This window comes from Salmo salar, chromosome ssa05 (genome assembly GCF_905237065.1).
Source record: "Salmo salar chromosome ssa05, Ssal_v3.1, whole genome shotgun sequence".
Classification (NCBI taxonomy): domain Eukaryota; kingdom Metazoa; phylum Chordata; class Actinopteri; order Salmoniformes; family Salmonidae; genus Salmo; species Salmo salar.
In genome coordinates, this window is record NC_059446.1 from 92,001,409 (window position 1) to 92,025,356 (window position 23,948).

The window sequence follows — 23,948 nt, forward strand, 5'->3', positions numbered from 1 at the left end:
CAAGCCACAGAGAGAGCAACATGCATGGCCCTAACCCTCTCTTTCTCCCTCTCTTTCTCCCTCTCTTTCTCCCTCTCTTTCTCCCTCTCCCTCTCTCTCTCCCTCTCTTTCTCCCTCTCTTTCTCTCTCTCCCTCTCTTTCTCCCTCTCTTTCTCCCTCTCTCTCTCCCTCTCTCTCTCCCTCTCTTTCTCCCTCTCTTTCTCCCTCTCTTTCTCCCTCTCCCTCTCATTCTCCCTCTCTCTGTCTCTCTCTGTCTGTCTCTCTCTCTCTCTGTCTCTCTCTCTCTCTCTCTCTCTCTCTCTCTCTCTCTCTCTCTCTCTCTCTCTCTCTCTCTCTCTCTCTCTCTCTCTCCTTCTCTCTCTCTCCCTCTCCCTCTCCCTCTCTCTCTCCTCTCGCTCTCTCGCTCTCTCTCTCCCTCTCTCTCTCTCTCTCTCTCTCTCTCTCTCTCCCTCTCTCTCTCTCTCTCTCTCTCTCTCTCTCACTCTCTCTCTCCCTCTCACTCACTGTGTCACTCATTCCTCACTCACTCACTGCACACACTAGTGCTCACGAGCCACTCACTCCATCCTACCAACTGGAATATCGCTCTCTCGCTCTCTCTCTCTCTCTCTCTCTCTCTCTCTCTCTCTCTCTCTCTCTCTCTCTCTCTCTCTCTCTCTCCCTCTCTCTCTCTCTCTCTCTCTCTCGCTCTCCCTCTCTCTCTCTCTCGCTCTCTCTCTCTCTCTCTCTCTCTCTCTCTCTCTCTCTCTCTCTCTCTCTCTCTCTCCCTCCCGCTCTCTGTCTTTCTCTTTCTCTCTGTCTGTCTATCTATCTCTCAGTCATTGAGCCCTGGAAAACGTGCATAGATCTAGCCCTCTCCCTCTCTCTCAGTTACCACAGACACAGTGCTATGATCAGATGACATGAACATAGAGCTCTTTGGCCGTTCACACCAGTGGTGGGTTTGCCGTTGAAAAAAACAAGCATATGCAGAAAAGTACCTCATACCTACGGTAAAATACGGTGGTGGAATCTTGATGTTATGTGGCTATTTTGCTTCGACTGGTCCCGGGGCCCTTGTTTAAGGTCAACGGCATGATGAACTTTACCAAGTACCAGGACATTTTAACCAAAAACTTGGTTGCCTCTGCCAGGAGTCTGACACTTTGCCGCAAGTGGATCTTCCGGAAATACCATAACCCCAAGCACTAATCAAATCCCACACAGAAATCGTTAATTGACAGGGATGCCAATCATTTTTGTATTACTTATGAAACAAAATCTCATTCACCAGACTGGCATTTCGTTTTTAATAAATATTATACATTATGTTTACCAGATTGACATTACATTTTTTTAATAACTATTTTCTATGTATGTCAAAATAACCCAATCATATAATTCATATAAATTCTCATATTTTGCGGTTAAAATAATTGACTTAGTGCTGTGAAAAATGCCAGCACCCATAAAAAAAACGAAAAAACAAATGTAAGAAATGAAGCAGCTTGGTCGATTAAAAGTTAATTTCTTTATCTGAGTAGTGTTTAATTTAAAAACAATCTGGTGAAGGCCATAGGCTGAAACATGTCGTTTTAACTGTAAAGCCAATAGAAAAACAATCTGGTGAAGGATATAGGCTGAAACATGTCGTTTTAACTGTAAAGCCAATAGAAAAACAATCTGGTGAAGGTCATAGGCTGAAACATGTCGTTTTAACTGTAAAGCCAATAGAAAAACAACCTGGTGAAGGATATAGGCTGAAACATGTCGTTTTAACCGGACAGGGGTTGTATGGGGAGTTAAAAAAAAATATATAAAAATGTCTCAATCTGATAAGGGGGCTTCTATATTAAAATGTAAAGCCAATAGAAAAACAATCTGGTGAAGGCCATAGGCTGAAACATGTCGTTTTAACTGTAAAGCCAATAGAAAAACAATCTGGTGAAGGCCATAGGCTGAAACATGTCGTTTTATCTGTAGAGCCAATAGAAAAACAGCCTGATGAATGCTAAGGGCCGAAACATAGTTTTTATCAATAAAGACGTTTTTTTTTAACTTCCCCTGTCCTCCAAGCAAATGTCCTGTTCACTTCTGTAAAGCCAATAGATACATTGATTTCTTTAATGTCATCTATTTCCAAGTTTTTCTGATGCAATAAGATTCATAACACAGTTACACAATGGATGTCAATCAATGGCTACCTGCAGCGACAGTCTGGAGTTAGATTTGATTTGAACTTAATAAATTACTTTACTGTTCTGTAGAACTAAGTGATGAATCACTTTATAATTGTATAAATACAGTTATTAATGCTGATGTTTCTATGTGGACTAAAGTTACTAATACCTCTAAGTACAATTTAATTGCAGTGATGGTTACAAGCAAAAACTCAAACAGGAAGTACCATTGACGTGCTCAATACAGAAGTGGTCTGATGAAGCAGATGCTAAACTACAGGACTGTTCCGCTAGCACAGACTAGAATATGGTCCAGGATTCATCCGATAACATTAAAGAGTTTAACACATCGGTCACCGGCTTTGTTATTAAGTGAAATTGACGACGTCGTCCCCACAGTGACCGTACGTACATATCCCAACCAGAAGCCATGGATTACAGGCAACATCTGCACTGAGCTATAGGCTAGAGCTTCCGATTTCAAGGAGCGGGACACTAATCAGGACGCTTAGTAGAAATCCCACTATGACCTCCGACGAACCATCAAACGGACGAACATTCAAACAGGCAAAGCATCAATACAGGACTAAAATCGAAAAAATTACTATGCTCATCGGATCGAATCCTTTGACGCTGGTCGGATGTGGCAGGGCTTGCAAACTATCACAGACTATCCAGCCGCGAGCTGCCAAGTGATGCAAGCCTACCAGATGAGCTAAATGCCTTCTATGCTCGTTTCGAGGTAAGATCAAATCAAATCAAATGTTATTAGTCACATGCGCCGAATACAACAGGTGTAGACCTTACAGTGAAATGCTTACTTACGAGCCCCTAACCAACAATGCAGTTTCAAAAAAATACAGATAACAATAAGAGACAAAAGTAAACAGCAGCAGTGAAATAACAATAGCAAGAATATATACTGGGGGGTACCGATACAGAGTCAATGTGCGGGGACACCGGTTATTTGAGGTAGTATGTACATGTAGTTGGAGTTATTAAAGTGACTATGCATAGATGACAACAGAGAGTAGCAGTGGTGTAAAGAGGGGGTGAGGGGGGGCACTGAAAATAGTCCAGGTAGCCATTTGACTAGATGTTCAGGAGTCTTATGGCTTGGGGTAGAAACCTCTTGTTTAGAAGCCTCTTGAAACTAGACTTGGCGCTCTGGCACCGCTTGCCATGCGGTAGCAGAGAGAACAGTCTGTGACTAGGGTGGCTGGAGTCTTTAACCATTTTTTTTAGGGCCTTCCTCTGACACTGCCTGGTATAGAGGTCCTGGATGGCAAGAAGTTTGTCCCCAGTGATGTACTGGGCCGTTTGCACTATCCTCTGTAGTGCCTTGCGGTCGGAGGCCGAGCAGTTGCCATACCAGGCAGTGATGCAACCAGTCAGGATGCTCTCGATGGTGCAGCTGTAGAACCTTTTGAATATCTGAGGACCCAAGCCAAATCTTTTCAGTTGGAATAGGTTTTGTCTTGCCCTCTTCATGACTGTCTTGGTGTGCTTGGACCATGTTAGTTTGTTGGTGATGTGGACACCAAGGAACTTGAAGCTCTCAACCTGCTCCCTTGCAGCCCCGTCAATGTGAATGTGGGCATGCTCGGTCCTCTTTTTCCTGTAGTCCACAACCATCTCCGTTGTCTTGATCACATTGAGGAAGAGGTTGTTGCCCTGGCACAACACGGCCAGGTCTCTGACCTCCTCACTATAGGCTGTCTCGTTGTTGTCGGTGATAGGCCTACCACTGTTGAGTCATCGACAAATTGAATGATGGTGTTGGAGTTGTGCCTGGCCGTGCAGTCAAGAGTGAACAGGAAGTACAGGAGGGGACTGAGCACGCACCCCTGAGGGTCCCATGTGTTGAGGACCAGCATGGCGGATGTGTTTTTACCTACCCTTACCACCTGGGGGCGGCCCGTCAGGAAGTCCAGGGTCCAGTTGCAGAGGGAGGTGTTTAGTCCCAGGGTCCTTAGCTTATTGATGAGCTTTGAGGGCACTATGGTGTTGAATGCTGAGCTGTAGTCAATGAATAGCATTCTCACATAGGTGTTCCTTTTGTCCAGGTGGGAAAGGGCAGTGTGGAGTGCAATGGAGATTGCGTCATCTGTGGATCTGTTGGGGTGGTATGCAAATTGGAGTGGGTCTAGGGTTTCTGGGATGATGGTGTTAATGTGAGCCTTGACCAGCCTTTCAAAGCACTTCATGGCTACAGGTGTCAGTAGTCATTTAGGCAGGTTACCTTAGTGTTCTTGGGACTATGGTGGTCTGCTTAAAACATGTTGGTATTACAGACTCGGACAGGGGAGAGGTTGAAAATGTCAGTGAAGACACTTGCCAGTTGGTCCGCGCATGCTCGCCCTGCGGCCTTGTGATTGTTGACCTGTTTAAAGGTCTTACTCACATCGGCTGCGGAGAGCGTGATCACACAGTTTTCCGGAACAGCTGGTGCTCTCATGCCTGTTTCAGTGTTATTTGCCTCGAAGCGAGCATAGAAGTAGTTTAGCTCGTCTGATAGGCTCGTGTCACTGGGCAGCTCTCGGCTGTGCTTCCCTTTGTAGTCTGTAATGGTTTGCAAGCCCTGCTACATCATACCAGCGTCAGAGCTGGTGTAGTACGATTCAATCTTAGTCCTGTATTGACGCTTTGCGGTAGGCTTGTGTCACTGGGCAGCTCTCAGCTGTGCTTCCCATTGTACAAAATAAGTGAAAAAATAAGTTACATCAACGCAAATAAACTAACAAAAAAACACAATCAGCTGCGGGCACGTAAAGCGTCTTCTCCGGCGCAATCGGTAAGCAACACTGAACCATGCATGAAAGCACCAGCTGTTATGGAAGACTGTGTGATCTCGCTCTCCATAAGACCTTGGAACAGGTTAACATTCACAAGGCCGCGGGGACAGACATACTACCAGGATGTGTACACAGAGCATGCGCTGACCAGCTGGCAAGTGTCTTCACTGACATTTTCAACCTCTCCCTGACCCAGTCTAATACCTACGTTTCAAGGAGACCACCATAGTAGAGGTCTTCATGGATCCACCTGTACCCAAATACCCGAGACCCGATAAGGGATCCGAGCGGGTCCGGATCCAGAATTCTAAATAATGTCACGGGTCTGACTTAATATTCTGAATGGAGTTGCTGTTATTTGTAACTGTAGAATGAGAAAGTGCACTGCAGCCTCAATTAGCCTGCACATCGACTCAGTGCTAGTACCCTGTGTATATAGCCAAGTTATTACCTCGTATCCCTGCACATTGACTCAGTACTGGTACCCTGTGTATATAGCCAAGTTATTACCTCGTACCCCTGCACATTGACTCAGTACTGGTACCCTGTGTGTATAGCCAAGTTATTACCTCATACCCCTGCACATGGACTCAATACTGGTACCCTGTGTGTATAGCCAAGTTATTACCTCATACCCCTGCACATTGACTCAGCACGGGTACCCTGTGTGTATAGCCACGTTATCGCTACTCATTGTGTATTTATTCTCTGCATTCTCTGCATTGTTGGGAAGGGCCCGTAAGTAAACATTTCACTGTTAGTCTACATCCTATGTTTACGAAGCGTCTGACAACATTTGATTTGATTTGATTTGAATAAAGGAGAACTACAAGAGAACTCACACGTAACAAAATAAAATGGGATTCAATAGAATGAGACTGACTGTGTTACAGAGTGATTACTCCCTAACTACTGTAGACAGGCTGCTTCAACACAGAGTGATTACTCCCTAACTACTGTAGACAGGCTGCTTCAACACAGAGTGATTACTCCCTAACTACTGTAGACAGGCTGCTTCAACACAGCGTGATTACTCCCTAACTACTGTAGACAGGCTGCTTCAACACAGAGTGATTACTCCCTAAATACTGTAGACAGGCTGCTTCAACACAGAGTGATTACTTCCTAAATACTGTAGACAGGCTGCTTCAACACAGAGTGATTACTCCCTAAATACTGTAGACAGGCTGCTTCAACACAGAGTGATTACTCCCTAACTACTGTAGACAGGCTGCTTCAACACAGAGTGATTACTCCCTAAATACTGTAGACAGGCTGCTTCAACACAGAGTGATTACTCCCTAAATACTGTAGACAGGCTGCTTCAACACAGAGTGATTACTCCCTAAATACTGTAGACAGGCTGCTTCAACACAGAGTGATTACTCCCTAAATACTGTAGACAAGCTGCTTCAACACAGAGTGATTACTCCCTAACTACTGTAGACAGGCTGCTTCAACACAGAGTGATTACTCCCTAAATACTGTAGACAGGCTGCTTCAACACAGAGTGATTACTCCCTAACTACTGTAGACAGGCTGCTTCAACACAGCGTGATTACTCCCTAAATACTGTAGACAGGCTGCTTCAACACAGAGTGATTACTCCCTAAATACTGTAGACAGGCTGCTTCAACACAGAGTGATTACTCCCTAAATACTGTAGACAGGCTGCTTCAACACAGAGTGATTACTCCCTAAATACTGTAGACAGGCTGCTTCAACACAGAGTGATTACTCCCTAAATACTGTAGACAGGCTGCTTCAACACAGAGTGATTACTCCCTAAATACTGTAGACAGGCTGCTTCAACACAGAGTGATTACTCCCTAAATACTGTAGACAGGCTGCTTCAACACAGAGTGATTACTCCCTAAATACTGTAGACAGGCTGCTTCAACACAGAGTGATTACTCCCTAAATACTGTAGACAGGCTGCTTCAACACAGAGTGATTACTCCCTAAATACTGTAGACAGGCTGCTTCAACACAGCGTGATTACTCCCTAACTACTGTAGACAGGCTGCTTCAACACAGAGTGATTACTCCCTAAATACTGTAGACAGGCTGCTTCAAAACAGAGTGATTACTCCCTAACTACTGTAGACAGGATGCTTCAACACAGAGTGATTACTCCCTAACTACTGTAGACAGGCTGCTTCAACACAGAGTGATTACTCCCTAACTACTGTAGACAGGCTGCTTCAACACAGCGTGATTACTCCCTAACTACTGTAGACAGGCTGCTTCAACACAGAGTGATTACTCCCTAACTACTGTAGACAGGCTGCTTCAACACAGAGTGATTACTCCCTAAATACTGTAGACAGGCTGCTTCAACACAGAGTGATTACTCCCTAAATACTGTAGACAGGCTGCTTCAACACAGAGTGATTACTCCCTAAATACTGTAGACAGGCTGCTTCAACACAGAGTGATTACTCCCCTAAATACTGTAGACAGGCTGCTTCAACACAGAGTGATTACTCCCTAAATACTGTAGACAGGTTGCTTCAACACAGAGTGATTACTCCCTAAATACTGTAGACAGGCTGCTTCAACACAGAGTGATTACTCCCTAAATACTGTAGACAGGCTGCTTCAACACAGAGTGATTACTCCCTAAATACTGTAGACAGGCTGCTTCAACACAGAGTGATTACTCCCTAAATACTGTAGACAGGTTGCTTCAACACAGAGTGATTACTCCCTAAATACTGTAGACAGGTTGCTTCAACACAGCGTGATTACTCCCTAAATACTGTAGACAGGCTGCTTCAAAACAGAGTGATTACTCCCTAACTACTGTAGACAGGCTGCTTCAAAACAGAGTGATTACTCCCTAACTACTGTAGACAGGCTGCTTCAACACAGCGTGATTACTCCCTAAATACTGTAGACAGGCTGCTTCAACACAGAGTGATTACTCCCTAACTACTGTAGACAGGCTGCTTCAACACAGAGTGATTACTCCCTAAATACTGTAGACAGGTTGCTTCAACACAGAGTGATTACTCCCTAACTACTGTAGACAGGCTGCTTCAACACAGAGTGATTACTCCCTAACTACTGTAGACAGGTAGGTAACGTGAAACAGTGAGAAATTTTCTATCAGGAACAGGGACATTAACTAAACAACAAGGTAATAAGTATTTTTTTATTATATGTGAGTCATTATCAACCTTTTGGACATATAGCATTACTTTTGTCACCAGGAACCTCCCTATTTTACTACATCACTGGTAGCCATATCACACCAACCTCCCTATTTTACTACATCACTGGTAGCCATATCACACCAACCTCCCTATTTTACTACGTCACTGGTAGCCATATCACACCAACCTCCCTATTTTACTACGTCACTGGTAGCCATATCACACCAACCTCCCTATTTTACTACATCACTGGTAGCCATATCACACCAACCTCCCTATTTTACTACATCACTGGTAGCCATATCACACCAACCTCCCTATTTTACTACATCACTGGTAGCCATATCACACCAACCTCCCTATTTTACTACGTCACTGGTAGCCATATCACACCAACCTCCCTATTTTACTACATCACTGGTAGCCATATCACACCAACCTCCCTATTTTACTACATCACTGGTAGCCATATCACACCAACCTCCCTATTTTACTACGTCACTGGTAGCCATATCACACCAACCTCCCTATTTTACTACATCACTGGTAGCCATATCACACCAACCTCCCTATTTTACTACATCACTGGTAGCCATATCACACCAACCTCCCTATTTTACTACATCACTGGTAGCCATATCACACCAACCTCCCTATTTTACTACATCACTGGTAGCCATATCACACCAACCTCCCTATTTTACTACGTCACTGGTAGCCATATCACACCAACCTCCCTATTTTACTACATCACTGGTAGCCATATCACACCAACCTCCCTATTTTACTACATCACTGGTAGCCATATCACACCAACCTCCCTATTTTACTACGTCACTGGTAGCCATATCACACCAACCTCCCTATTTTACTACATCACTGGTAGCCATATCACACCAACCTCCCTATTTTACTACATCACTGGTAGCCATATCACACCAACCTCCCTATTTTACTACATCACTGGTAGCCATATCACACCAACCTCCCTATTTTACTACATCACTGGTAGCCATATCACACCAACCTCCCTATTTTACTACATCACTGGTAGCCATATCACACCAACCTCCCTATTTTACTACATCACTGGTAGCCATATCACACCAACCTCCCTATTTTACTACGTCACTGGTAGCCATATCACACCAACCTCCCTATTTTACTACATCACTGGTAGCCATATCACACCAACCTCCCTATTTTACTACATCACTGGTAGCCATATCACACCAACCTCCCTATTTTACTACATCACTGGTAGCCATATCACACCAACCTCCCTATTTTACTACATCACTGGTAGCCATATCACACCAACCTCCCTATTTTACTACATCACTGGTAGCCATATCACACCAACCTCCCTATTTTACTACATCACTGGTAGCCATATCACACCAACCTCCCTATTTTACTACGTCACTGGTAGCCATATCACACCAACCTCCCTATTTTACTACGTCACTGGTAGCCATATCACACCAACCTCCCTATTTTACTACATCACTGGTAGCCATATCTATACCTATTTATATATTCACTAAGTACAGTAGTAACATACCTGTCTGTATATTCACTAAGTACAGTAGTAACATACCTGTGTGTCTATATATTCACTAAGTACAGTAGTAACATACCTGTCTGTATATTCATTAAGTACAGTAGTAACATACCTGTCTGTATATTCACTAAGTACAGTAGTAACATACCTGTGTGTCTATATATTCACTAAGTACAGTAGTAACATACCTGTCTGTATATTCATTAAGTACAGTAGTAACATACCTGTCTGTATATTCACTAAGTACAGTAGTAACATACCTGTGTGTCTATATATTCACTAAGTACAGTAGTAACATACCTGTCTGTATATTCATTAAGTACAGTAGTAACATACCTGTCTGTATATTCACTAAGTACAGTAGTAACATACCTGTGTGTCTATATATTCACTAAGTACAGTAGTAACATACCTGTCTGTATATTCATTAAGTACAGTAGTAACATACCTGTCTGTATATTCACTAAGTACAGTAGTAACATACCTGTCTGTATATTCACTAAGTACAGTAGTAACATACCTGTGTGTCTATATATTCACTAAGTACAGTAGTAACATACCTGTCTGTATATTCATTAAGTACAGTAGTAACATACCTGTCTGTATATTCACTAAGTACAGTAGTAACATACCTGTGTGTCTATATATTCACTAAGTACAGTAGTAACATACCTGTGTGTCTATATATTCACTAAGTGCAGTAGTAACATACCTGTGTGTGTGTTCACTAAGTACAGTAGTAACATACCTGTGTGTGTGTGTTCACTAAGTACAGTAGTAACATACCTGTGTGTCTATATATTCACTAAGTACAGTAGTAACATACCTGTGTGTGTGTTCACTAAGTACAGTAGTAACATACCTGTGTGTGTGTGTTCACTAAGTACAGTAGTAACATACCTGTGTGTCTATATATTCACTAAGTACAGTAGTAACATACCTGTGTGTGTGTTCACTAAGTACAGTAGTAACATACCTGTGTGTCTATATATTCACTAAGTACAGTAGTAACATACCTGTCTGTATATTCACTAAGTACAGTAGTAACATACCTGTGTGTCTATATATTCACTAAGTACAGTAGTAACATACCTGTGTGTCTATATATTCACTAAGTACAGTAGTAACATACCTGTCTGTATATTCACTAAGTACAGTAGTAACATACCTGTGTGTCTATATATTCACTAAGTACAGTAGTAACATACCTGTGTGTGTGTTCACTAAGTACAGTAGTAACATACCTGTGTGTGTGTTCACTAAGTACAGTAGTAACATACCTGTGTGTCTATATATTCACTAAGTACAGTAGTAACATACCTGTGTGTGTGTCTGTGTGTTCACTAAGTACTGTAGTAACATACCTGTGTGTCTATATATTCACTAAGTACAGTAGTAACATACCTGTGTGTGTGTTCACTAAGTACAGTAGTAACATACCTGTGTGTGTGTCTGTTCACTAAGTACAGTAGTAACATACCTGTGTGTGTGTTCACTAAGTACAGTAGTAACATACCTTTGTGTGTGTGTTCACTAAGTACAGTAGTAACATACCTTTGTGTATATTCACTAAGTACAGTAGTAACATACCTGTGTGTCTATATATTCACTAAGTACAGTAGTAACATACCTGTGTGTGTGTTCACTAAGTACTGTTGTAACATACCTTTGTATCTGTATGTAGGTTGAATGTGGGTTGGTAAGTTTCTAGCTGCCTGAGGCTCAGTAAGCCTTCTGTTATGTACTGTAATTCTCATTATCTGGCACAACTCACACTACAGCACTGTCATAAAGAAATCCTGGGAACTGCGTCCCAAATGGCACCCTATTCCCTTTCCAGTGCACTACAATTTAACCAGAGCCCTAGTGCACTATATAGGGAATAGGGTACCATTTGGGACTGAACCCTATCAACAGTCCTCTATAAAAAGAGTGTGACTAAGACACAAAGAACAATGTTGCTATTTAGAGATTAAGGACGGATCGAGAAGAATCCATCAAAAGCAGACAATTTATTTTGTCTCCAAATATTTAGTCTTGCTGTTTTCCGTGTCGTTGACGAGCACAATTAGTTCTAAGTCTAGGAGAATGCAGAAGTCCTATCGGTATGCAAATGTCGTTGCCTGCATTCACAAAATAGTTACCCACCCAAATCCCAATACAAAACATCTGTAGAAATGATATGAGATGACGATGAGATGAGCAAAAGTACTAAGAGATTCTAACCAAGGATCTGAACAAGCATAAATCTATTTTCTATTCAGAAGTTCGATCTGACGCGGTGCAGCTCAGTCTGCAGCAGATGTAGGGGTTAAGTGCCTTGCTAGAGGGCATAACGATAGGAGATGGCATCTACAATACTAATGCCAGCAAGCAACCCTTCTATTTCTGGCCCGCATTATACTGACAAACAAGTGATGGAGCCACCAGTCTAACGGTCATTATACTGTTAACAAGACAACACCAACAGTCTAACAGTCATTATACTGTTAACAAGACAACACCAACAGTCATTATACTGTTAACACGACAACACCAACAGTCATTATACTGTTAACAAGACAACACCAACAGTCTAACAGTCATTATACTGTTAACAAGACAACACCAACAGTCATTATACTGTTAACAAGACAACACCAACAGTCATTATACTGTTAACAAGACAACACCAACAGTCATTATACTGTTAACAAGACAACACCAACAGTCATTATACTGTTAACAAGACAACACCAACAGTCATTATACTGTTAACAAGACAACACCAACAGTCATTATACTGTTAACAAGACAACACCAACAGTCATTATACTGTTAACAAGACAACACCAACAGTCATTATACTGTTAACAAGACAACACCAACAGTCATTATACTGTTAACACGACAACACCAACAGTCATTATACTGTTAACATGACAACACCAACGGTCTAACAGTCATTATACTGACAAACAAGACAACACCAACAGTCTAACAGTCATTATACTGTTAACATGACAACACCAACGGTCTAACAGTCATTATACTGTTAACAAGACAACACCAACAGTCATTATACTGTTAACACGACAACACCAACAGTCATTATACTGTTAACATGACAACACCAACGGTCTAACAGTCATTATACTGTTAACAAGACAACACCAACAGTCTAACAGTCATTATACTGTTAACAAGACAACACCAACAGTCATTATACTGTTAACACGACAACACCAACAGTCATTATACTGTTAACATGACAACACCAACAGTCATTATACTGTTAACATGACAACACCAACAGTCATTATACTGTTAACAAGACAACACCAACAGTCATTATACTGTTAACAAGACAACACCAACAGTCATTATACTGTTAACAAGACAACACCAACAGTCATTATACTGTTAACAAGACAACACCAACAGTCATTATACTGTTAACAAGACAACACCAACAGTCATTATACTGTTAACAAGACAACACCAACAGTCATTATACTGTTAACAAGACAACACCAACAGTCATTATACTGTTAACAAGACAACACCAACAGTCATTATACTGTTAACAAGACAACACCAACAGTCATTATACTGTTAACAAGACAACACCAACAGTCATTATACTGTTAACAAGACAACACCAACAGTCATTATACTGTTAACAAGACAACACCAACAGTCATTATACTGTTAACAAGACAACACCAACAGTCATTATACTGTTAACATGACAACACCAACAGTCATTATACTATTAACAAGACAACACCAACAGTCATTATACTGTTAACAAGACAACACCAACAGTCATTATACTGTTAACAAGACAACACCAACAGTCATTATACTGTTAACAAGACAACACCAACAGTCATTATACTGTTAACAAGACAACACCAACAGTCATTATACTGTTAACAAGACAACACCAACAGTCATTATACTGTTAACATGACAACACCAACAGTCTAACAGTCATTATACTGTTAACAAGACAACACCAACAGTAAGTATTATACTGTTAACAAGACAACACCAACAGTCATTATACTGTTAACAAGACAACACCAACAGTCTAACAGTCATTATACTGTTAACAAGACAACACCAACAGTCATTATACTGTTAACATGACAACACCAACAGTCATTATATGGTTACCAAGACAACACCAACAGTCATTATACTGTTAACATGACAACACCAACAGTCATTATACTGTTAACAAGACAACACCAACAGTCATTATACTGTTAACAAGACAACACCAACAGTCTAACAGTCATTATACTGTTAACAAGACAACACCAACAGTCATTATACTGTTAACACGACAACACCAACAGTCATTATAATGTTAACAAGACAACACCAACAGTCATTATACTGTTAACAAGACAACACCAACAGTCATTATACTGTTAACAAGACAACACCAACAGTCATTATACTGTTAACAAGACAACACCAACAGTGATTATACTGTTAACATGACAACACCAACAGTCTAACAGTCATTATACTGTTAACATGACAACACCAACAGTCATTATACTGTTAACATGACAACACCAACAGTCATTATACTGTTAACAAGACAACACCAACAGTCATTATACTGTTAACAAGACAACACCAACAGTCATTATACTGTTAACAAGACAACACCAACAGTCATTATACTGTTAACAAGACAACACCAACAGTCATTATACTGTTAACAAGACAACACCAACAGTCATTATACTGTTAACAAGACAACACCAACAGTCATTATACTGTTAACACGACAACACCAACAGTCATTATACTGTTAACATTACAACACCAACAGTCATTATACTGTTAACAAGACAACACCAACAGTCTAACAGTCATTATACTGTTAACAAGACAACACCAACAGTCGTTATACTGTTAACAAGACAACACCAACAGTCTAACAGTCATTATACTGTTAACATGACAACACCAACAGTCATTATACTGTTAACATGACAACACCAACAGTCTAACAGTCATTATACTGTTAACAAGACAACACCAACAGTCATTATACTGTTAACAAGACAACACCAACAGTCATTATACTGTTAACATGACAACACCAACAGTCATTATACTGTTAACAAGACAACACCAACAGTCATTATACTGTTAACAAGACAACACCAACAGTCATTATACTGTTAACAAGACAACACCAACAGTCATTATACTGTTAACAAGACAACGCCAACAGTCATTATACTGTTAACGACAACACCAACAGTCATTATACTGTTAACAAGACAACACCAACAGTCATTATACTGTTAACATGACAACACCAACAGTCATTATACTGTTAACATGACAACACCAACAGTCATTATACTGTTAACAAGACAACACCAACAGTCATTATACTGTTAACATGACAACACCAACAGTCTAACAGTCATTATACTGTTAACAAGACAACACCAACGGTCATTATACTGTTAACATGACAACACCAACAGTCTAACAGTCATTATACTGTTAACAAGACAACACCAACAGTCATTACACTGTTAACAAGACAACACCAACAGTCATTATACTGTCAACAAGACAACACCAACAGTCATTATACTGTTAACAAGACAACACCAACAGTCATTATACTGTTAACATGACAACACCAACAGTCATTATACTGTTAACATGACAACACCAACAGTCATTATACTGTTAACAAGACAACACCAACAGTCATTATACTGTTAACATCAACACCAACAGTCATTATACTGTTAACATGACAACACCAACAGTCATTATACTGTTAACATGACAACACCAACAGTCATTATACTGTTAACAAGACAACACCAACAGTCATTATACTGTTAACAAGACAACACCAACAGTCTAACAGTCATTATACTGTTAACAAGACAACACCAACAGTCATTATACTGTTAACAAGACAACACCAACAGTCTAACAGTCATTATACTGTTAACATGACAACACCAACAGTCATTATACTGTTAACATGACAACACCAACAGTCATTATACTGTTAACAAGACAACACCAACAGTCATTATACTGTTAACAAGACAACACCAACAGTCATTATACTGTTAACAAGACAACACCAACAGTCTAACAGTCATTATACTGTTAACAAGACAACACCAACAGTCATTATACTGTTAACATGACAACACCAACAGTCATTATACTGTTAACATGACAACACCAACAGTCATTATACTGTTAACATGACAACACCAACAGTCATTATACTGTTAACAAGACAACACCAACAGTCATTATACTGTTAACATGACAACACCAACAGTCTAACAGTCATTATACTGTTAACAAGACAACACCAACAGTCTAACAGTCATTATACTGTTAACAAGACAACACCAACAGTCTAACAGTCATTATACTGTTAACAAGACAACACCAACAGTCTAACAGTCATTATACTGTTAACAAGACAACACCAACAGTCATTATACTGTTAACAAGACAACACCAACAGTCATTATACTGTCAACAAGACAACACCAACAGTCATTATACTGTTAACAAGACAACACCAACAGTCATTATACTGTTAACATGACAACACCAACAGTCATTATAATGTTAACGAGACAACACCAACAGTCTAACAGTCATTATACTGTTAACAAGACAACACCAACAGTCATTATACTGTTAACACGACAACACCAACAGTCATTATACTGTCAACAAGACAACACCAACAGTCATTATACTGTTAACAAGACAACACCAACAGTCATTATACTGTTAACATGACAACACCAACAGTCATTATAATGTTAACGAGACAACACCAACAGTCTAACAGTCATTATACTGTTAACATGACAACACCAACAGTCATTATACTGTTAACATGACAACACCAACAGTCATTATACTGTTAACAAGACAACACCAACAGTCATTATACTGTTAACAAGACAACACCAACAGTCATTATACTGTTAACAAGACAACACCAACAGTCATTATACTGTTAACATGACAACACCAACAGTCATTATAATGTTAACGAGACAACACCAACAGTCATTATACTGTTAACATGACAACACCAACAGTCATTATACTGTTAACAAGACAACACCAACAGTCTAACAGTCATTATACTGTTACCATGACAACACCAACAGTCTAACAGTCATTATACTGTTAACAAGACAACACCAACAGTCATTATACTGTCAACAAGACAACACCAACAGTCATTATACTGTTAACAAGACAACACCAACAGTCTAACAGGCATTATACTGTTAACAAGACAACACCAACAGTCATTATACTGTTAAAACGACAACACCAACAGTCATTATACTGTCAACAAGACAACACCAACAGTCTAACAGTCATTATACTGTTAACATGACAACACCAACAGTCATTATACTGTTAACATGACAACACCAACAGTCATTATACTGTTAACAAGACAACACCAACAGTCATTATACTGTTAACAAGACAACACCAACAGTCATTATACTGTTAACATGACAACACCAACAGTCATTATACTGTTAACAAGACAACACCAACAGTCATTATACTGTTAACATGACAACACCTACAGTCATTATACTGTTAACAAGACAACACCAACAGTCTAACAGTCATTATACTGTTACCATGACAACACCAACAGTCTAACCGTCATTATACTGTTAACAAGACAACACCAACAGTCATTATACTGTTAACAAGACAACACCAACAGTCATTATACTGTTAACAAGACAACACCAACAGTCTAACAGTCATTATACTGTTAACAAGACAACACCAACAGTCATTATACTGTTAACAAGACAACACCAACAGTCATTATACTGTTAACATGACAACACCAACAGTCATTATACTGTTAACATGACAACACCAACAGTCATTATACTGTTAACATGACAACACCAACAGTCATTATACTGTTAACAAGACAACACCAACAGTCATTATACTGTTAACAAGACAACACCAACAGTCATTATACTGTTAACAAGACAACACCAACAGTCATTATACTGTTAACAAGACAACACCAACAGTCATTATACTGTTAACAAGACAACACCAACAGTCATTATACTGTTAACAAGACAACACCAACAGTCATTATACTGTTAACAAGACAACACCAACAGTCTAACAGTCATTATACTGTTAACAAGACAACACCAACAGTCATTATACTGTTAACAAGACAACACCAACAGTCATTATACTGTTAACAAGACAACACCAACAGTCGTTATACTGTTAACAAGACAACACCAACAGTCATTATACTGTTACCAAGACAACACCAACAGTCTAACAGTCATTATACTGTCAACAAGACAACACCAACAGTCTAACAGTCATTATACTGTTAACAAGACAACACCAACAGTCTAACAGTCATTATACTGTTAACAAGACAACACCAACAGTCATTATACTGTTAACAAGACAACACCAACAGTCATTATACTGTTAACAAGACAACACCAACAGTCATTATACTGTTACCAAGACAACACCAACAGTCATTATACTGTTACCAAGACAACACCAACAGTCTAACAGTCATTATACTGTTACCAAGACAACACCAACAGTCTAACAGTCATTATACTGTTACCAAGACAACACCAACAGTCTAACAGTCATTATACTGTTAACAAGACAACACCAACAGTCATTATACTGTTAACAAGACAACACCAACAGTCATTATACTGTTAACAAGACAACACCAACAGTCATTATACTGTTACCATGACAACACCAACAGTCATTATACTGTTACCAAGACAACACCAACAGTCATTATACTGTCAACAAGATGGAGCCAACAGTCTAAAATAATCTCCCAGAAAGCTAGTTAGATTGTTTATCTCTTGAATACTTAATTTTGCTTCTGCTCTTCTCCTCTGAATTGCTTCTGTCGTCTGGGTCTGACCTGTGTCAAGTTTCAGAGAACTCCAGGCTGGAAATAAATGAGAGGGCTTTTTGTTCCTCTGTGGCATTATTTTGGAGTGTTTCACTGTGAGATCTCTGCCACAATAACAGCTCATAGCAGGTTTGGTAATAGAAGTGTCTAATCAGATTTTACCGGTTCTGACTATAAATCACCCAACAATACAGTCCCTCTATGAAACACTGGTTCTGACTATAAATCTCCCAACAATACAGTCACTCTGTGAAACAGAGGTTCTGACTATAAATCTCCCAACAATACAGTCCCTCTATGAAACAGTGGTTCTGACTATAAATCTCCCAACAATACAGTCTCTCTATGAAACAGTGGTTCTGACTATAAATCTCCCAACAATACAGTCCCTCTATGAAACAGTGGTTCTGACTATAAATCTCCCAACAATAGTCTCTCTATGAAACAGTGGTTCTGACTATAAATCTCCCAACAATACAGTCCCTCTATGAAACAGTGGTTCTGACTATAAATCTCCCAACAATACAGTCCCTCTATGAAACAGTGGTTCTGACTATAAATCTCCCAACAATACAGTCCCTCTATGAAACAGTGGTTCTGACTATAAATCTCCCAACAATACAGTCTCTCTATGAAACAGTGGTTCTGACTATAAATCTCCCAACAATACAGTCCCTCTATGAAACAGTGGTTCTGACTATAAATCTCCCAACAATACAGTCCCTCTATGAAACAGTGGTTCTGACTATAAATCTCCCAACAATACAGTCCCTCTATGAAACAGTGGTTCTGACTATAAATCTCCCAACAATACAGTCCCTCTATGAAACAGTGGTTCTGACTATAAATCTCCCAACAATACAGTCCCTCTATGAAACAGTGGTTCTGACTATAAATCTCCCAACAATACAGTCTCTCTATGAAACAGTGGTTCTGACTATAAATCTCCCAACAATACAGTCCCTCTATGAAACAGTGGTTCTGACTATAAATCTCCCAACAATACAGTCCCTCTATGAAACAGTGGTTCTGACTATAAATCTCCCAACAATACAGTCCCTCTATGAAACAGTGGTTCTGACTATAAATCTCCCAACAATACAGTCGCTCTATGAAACAGTGGTTCTGACTATAAATCTCCCAACAATACAGTCTCTCTATGAAACAGTGGTTCTGACTATAAATCTCCCAACAATACAGTCCCTCTATGAAACAGTGGTTCTGACTATAAATCTCCCAACAATACAGTCTCTCTATGAAACAGTGGTTCTGACTATAAATCTCCCAACAATACAGTCCCTCTATGAAACAGTGGTTCTGACTATAAATCTCCCAACAATACAGTCCCTCTATGAAACAATGGTTCTGACTATAAATCTCCCAACAATACAGTCTCTCTATGAAACAGTGGTTCTGACTATAAATCTCCCAACAATACAGTCCCTCTATGAAACAGTGGTTCTGACTATAAATCTCCCAACAATACAGTCTCTCTATGAAACAGTGGTTCTGACTATAAATCTCCCAACAATACAGTCCCTCAATGAAAAAGTGGTTCTGACTATAAATCTCCCAACAATACAGTCACTCTATGAAACAGTGGTTCTGACTATAAATCTCCCAACAATACAGTCCCTCTATGAAACAATGGTTCTGACTATAAATCTCCCAACAATACAGTCTCTCTATGAAACAGTGGTTCTGACAATAAATCTCCCAACAATACAGTCCCTCTATGAAACAGTGGTTCTGACTATAAATCTCCCAACAATACAGTCACTCTATGAAACAGTGGTTCTGACTATAAATCTCACAACAATACAGTCCCTCTATGAAACAGTGGTTCTGACTATACATCTCCCAACAATACAGTCCCTCAATGAAACAGTGGTTCTGACTATAAATCTCCCAACAATACAGTCCCTCTATGAAACAGTGGTTCTGACTATAAATCTCCCAACAATACAGTTCCTCAATGAAACAGTGGTTCTGACTATAAATCTCCCAACAATACAGTCCCTCAATGAAACAGTGGTTCTGACTATAAATCTCCCAACAATACAGTCCCTCTATGAAACAGTGGTTCTGACTATAAATCTCCCAACAATACAGTCCCTCTTTGAAACAGTGGTTCTGACTATAAATCTCCCAACAATACAGTCCCTCTATGAAACAGTGGTTCTGACTATAAATCTCCCAACAATACAGTCCCTCTATGAAACAGTGGTTCTGACTATAAATCTCCCAACAATACAGTCCCTCTTTGAAACAGTGGTTCTGACTATAAATCTCCCAACAATACAGTCCCTCTATGAAACAATGGTTCTGACTATAAATCTCCCAACAATACAGTCTCTCTATGAAACAGTGGTTCTGACAATAAATCTCCCAACAATACAGTCCCTCTATGAAACAGTGGTTCTGACTATAAATCTCCCAACAATACAGTCACTCTATGAAACAGTGGTTCTGACTATAAATCTCACAACAATACAGTCCCTCTATGAAACAGTGGTTCTGACTATACATCTCCCAACAATACAGTCCCTCAATGAAACAGTGGTTCTGACTATAAATCTCCCAACAATACAGTCCCTCTATGAAACAGTGGTTCTGACTATAAATCTCCCAACAATACAGTTCCTCAATGAAACAGTGGTTCTGACTATAAATCTCCCAACAATACAGTCCCTCAATGAAACAGTGGTTCTGACTATAAATCTCCCAACAATACAGTCCCTCTATGAAACAGTGGTTCTGACTATAAATCTCCCAACAATACAGTCCCTCTTTGAAACAGTGGTTCTGACTATAAATCTCCCAACAATACAGTCCCTCTATGAAACAGTGGTTCTGACTATAAATCTCCCAACAATACAGTCTCTCTATGAAACAGTGGTTCTGACTATAAATCTCCCAACAATACAGTCTCTCTATGAAACAGTGGTTCTGACTATAAATCTCCCAACAATACAGTCCCTCAATGAAACAGTGGTTCTGACTATAAATCTCCCAACAATACAGTCTCTCTATGAAACAGTGGTTCTGACTATAAATCTCCCAACAATACAGTCCCTCTATGAAACAGTGGTTCTGACTATAAATCTCCCAACAATACAGTCCCTCTATGAAACAGTGGTTCTGACTATAAATCTCCCAACAATACAGTCCCTCTATGAAACAGTGGTTCTGACTATAAATCTCCCAACAATACAGTCTCTCTATGAAACAGTGGTTCTGACTATAAATCTCCCAACAATACAGTCCCTCAATGAAACAGTGGTTCTGACTATAAATCTCCCAACAATACAGTCCCTCTATGAAACAGTGGTTGTGACTATAAATCTCCCAACAATACAGTCTCTCTATGAAACAGTGGTTCTGACTATAAATCTCCCAACAATACAGTCCCTCTATGAAACAGTGTTAATCCCAATAATACAGCCCTCTATGAAACAGTGGTTCTGACTATAAATCTCCCAACAATACAGTCCCTCTATGAAACAATGGTTCTGACTATAAATCTCCCAACAATACAGTCTCTCTATGAAACAGTGGTTCTGACTATAAATCTCCCAACAATACAGTCCCTCTATGAAACAGTGGTTCTGACTATAAATCTCCCAACAATACAGTCCCTCTATGAAACAGCTCTCTTCCTGTCACCACACGGACACAAACAAGACATTCATTGTTGTGGGGAAAGAAAATGAAAGATGAACTTTAGCACAGCATCATTGAAGCTCCGTCCTCGTGCTATTTACAGTATCTCTCTCGCTACTATCCATCTCCCTCTCCCTCTCTCCCTCCTTCCCTCTCCATCCCCCCCCATCAAACAGACTTATTTCAACATATTTCAAGGTCTTCTTTTCCCCGGAGATCGGTTGTTTCTTACCTCGTCCGGAAGTGTGCCGGATGTGGGTGTCCGTCATACAAAGATAAAAAATCGTATTCCTCTTCCACAGCGAAAGATTGAAAAACAATATGAATCCTGTTCATTTGTTCTGCTACTATTACCCAGGTACAGTTGGCCCCGTTGGGATATCCGTATGGGAAACCTGGGCTTTCTATGGTACCGTTCTTTCCTTTTAATGTCCCTCCACACGTATGAATGAACCCTGGAAAGACAAGAAAGCAAAAACCATGAGATCAAAACATCATTTCTTCAACACTCCACACGTACAGGTAACACATTTTCAACACTCAACACTCAACAATTTTATCCAATACACTGCAGCATTTTATCTAATTCCCTTCACGGTAACACTGATGTTTTGAGACAAACAACAGGTCTGGTAAATTGGTACCACCACCTGGTCTGCACCTTCCCCAGCCTACCCACTACCCACTACCCACTCTCCTGGTCTGTACCTTCCCAAGCCTACCCACTACCCACTCTCCTGGTCTGTACCTTCCCCAGCCTACCCACTACCCACTACCCACTCTCCTGGTCTGCACCTTCCCCAGCCCACCCACTACCCACTCTCCAGGTCTGTACCTTCCCCACCCTACCCACTACCCACTACCCACTCTCCTGGTCTGCACCTTCCCCAGCCTACCCACTACGTACTCTCCTGGTCTGCACCTTCCCCACCCTACCCACTACCCACTACCCACTCTCCTGGTCTGCACCTTACCCAGCCTACCCACTACCCACTACCCACTCTCCTGGTCTGTACCTTCCCCACCCTACCCACTACCCACTACCCACTCTCCTGGTCTGTACCTTACCCAGCCTACCCACTACCCACTACCCACTCTCCTGGTCTGTACCTTCCCCAGCCTACCCACTACCCACTACCCACTCTCCTGGTCTGTACCTTACCCAGCCTACCCACTACCCACTACCCACTCTCCTGGTATGTACCTTCCCCAGCCTACCCACTACCCACTCTCCTGGTCTGCACCTTACCCACCCTACCCACTACCCACTCTCCTGGTCTGTACCTTACCCAGCCTACCCACTACCCACTACCCACTCTCCTGGTCTGCACCTTACCCAGCCTACCCACTACCCACTACCCACTCTCCTGGTCTGTACCTTCCCCAGCCTACCCACTACCCACTACCCACTCTCCTGGTCTGTACCTTACCCAGCCTACCCACTACCCACTACCCACTCTCCTGGTCTGTACCTTCCCCAGCCTACCCACTACCCACTCTCCTGGTCTGTACCTTCCCCAGCCTACCCACTACCCACTACCCACTCTCCTGGTCTGTACCTTACCCACCCTACCCACTACCCACTCTCCTGGTCTGTACCTTACCCACCCTACCCACTAC

General features: G+C 40.7%; 1 protein-coding gene across 1 annotated transcript in view; it reads right to left on the reverse strand.

Annotated features, from left to right (window-relative positions):
- The window catches only part of LOC106606155 (CUB and sushi domain-containing protein 3), a 492,730-nt gene that overhangs the window by 444,749 nt on the left and 24,033 nt on the right, over nt 1-23,948 (reverse strand). Inside the window, 1 exon segment of the mRNA XM_045717778.1 lies at nt 22,561-22,783. Within this exon segment, the coding sequence (XP_045573734.1) occupies nt 22,561-22,783 (223 nt within the window).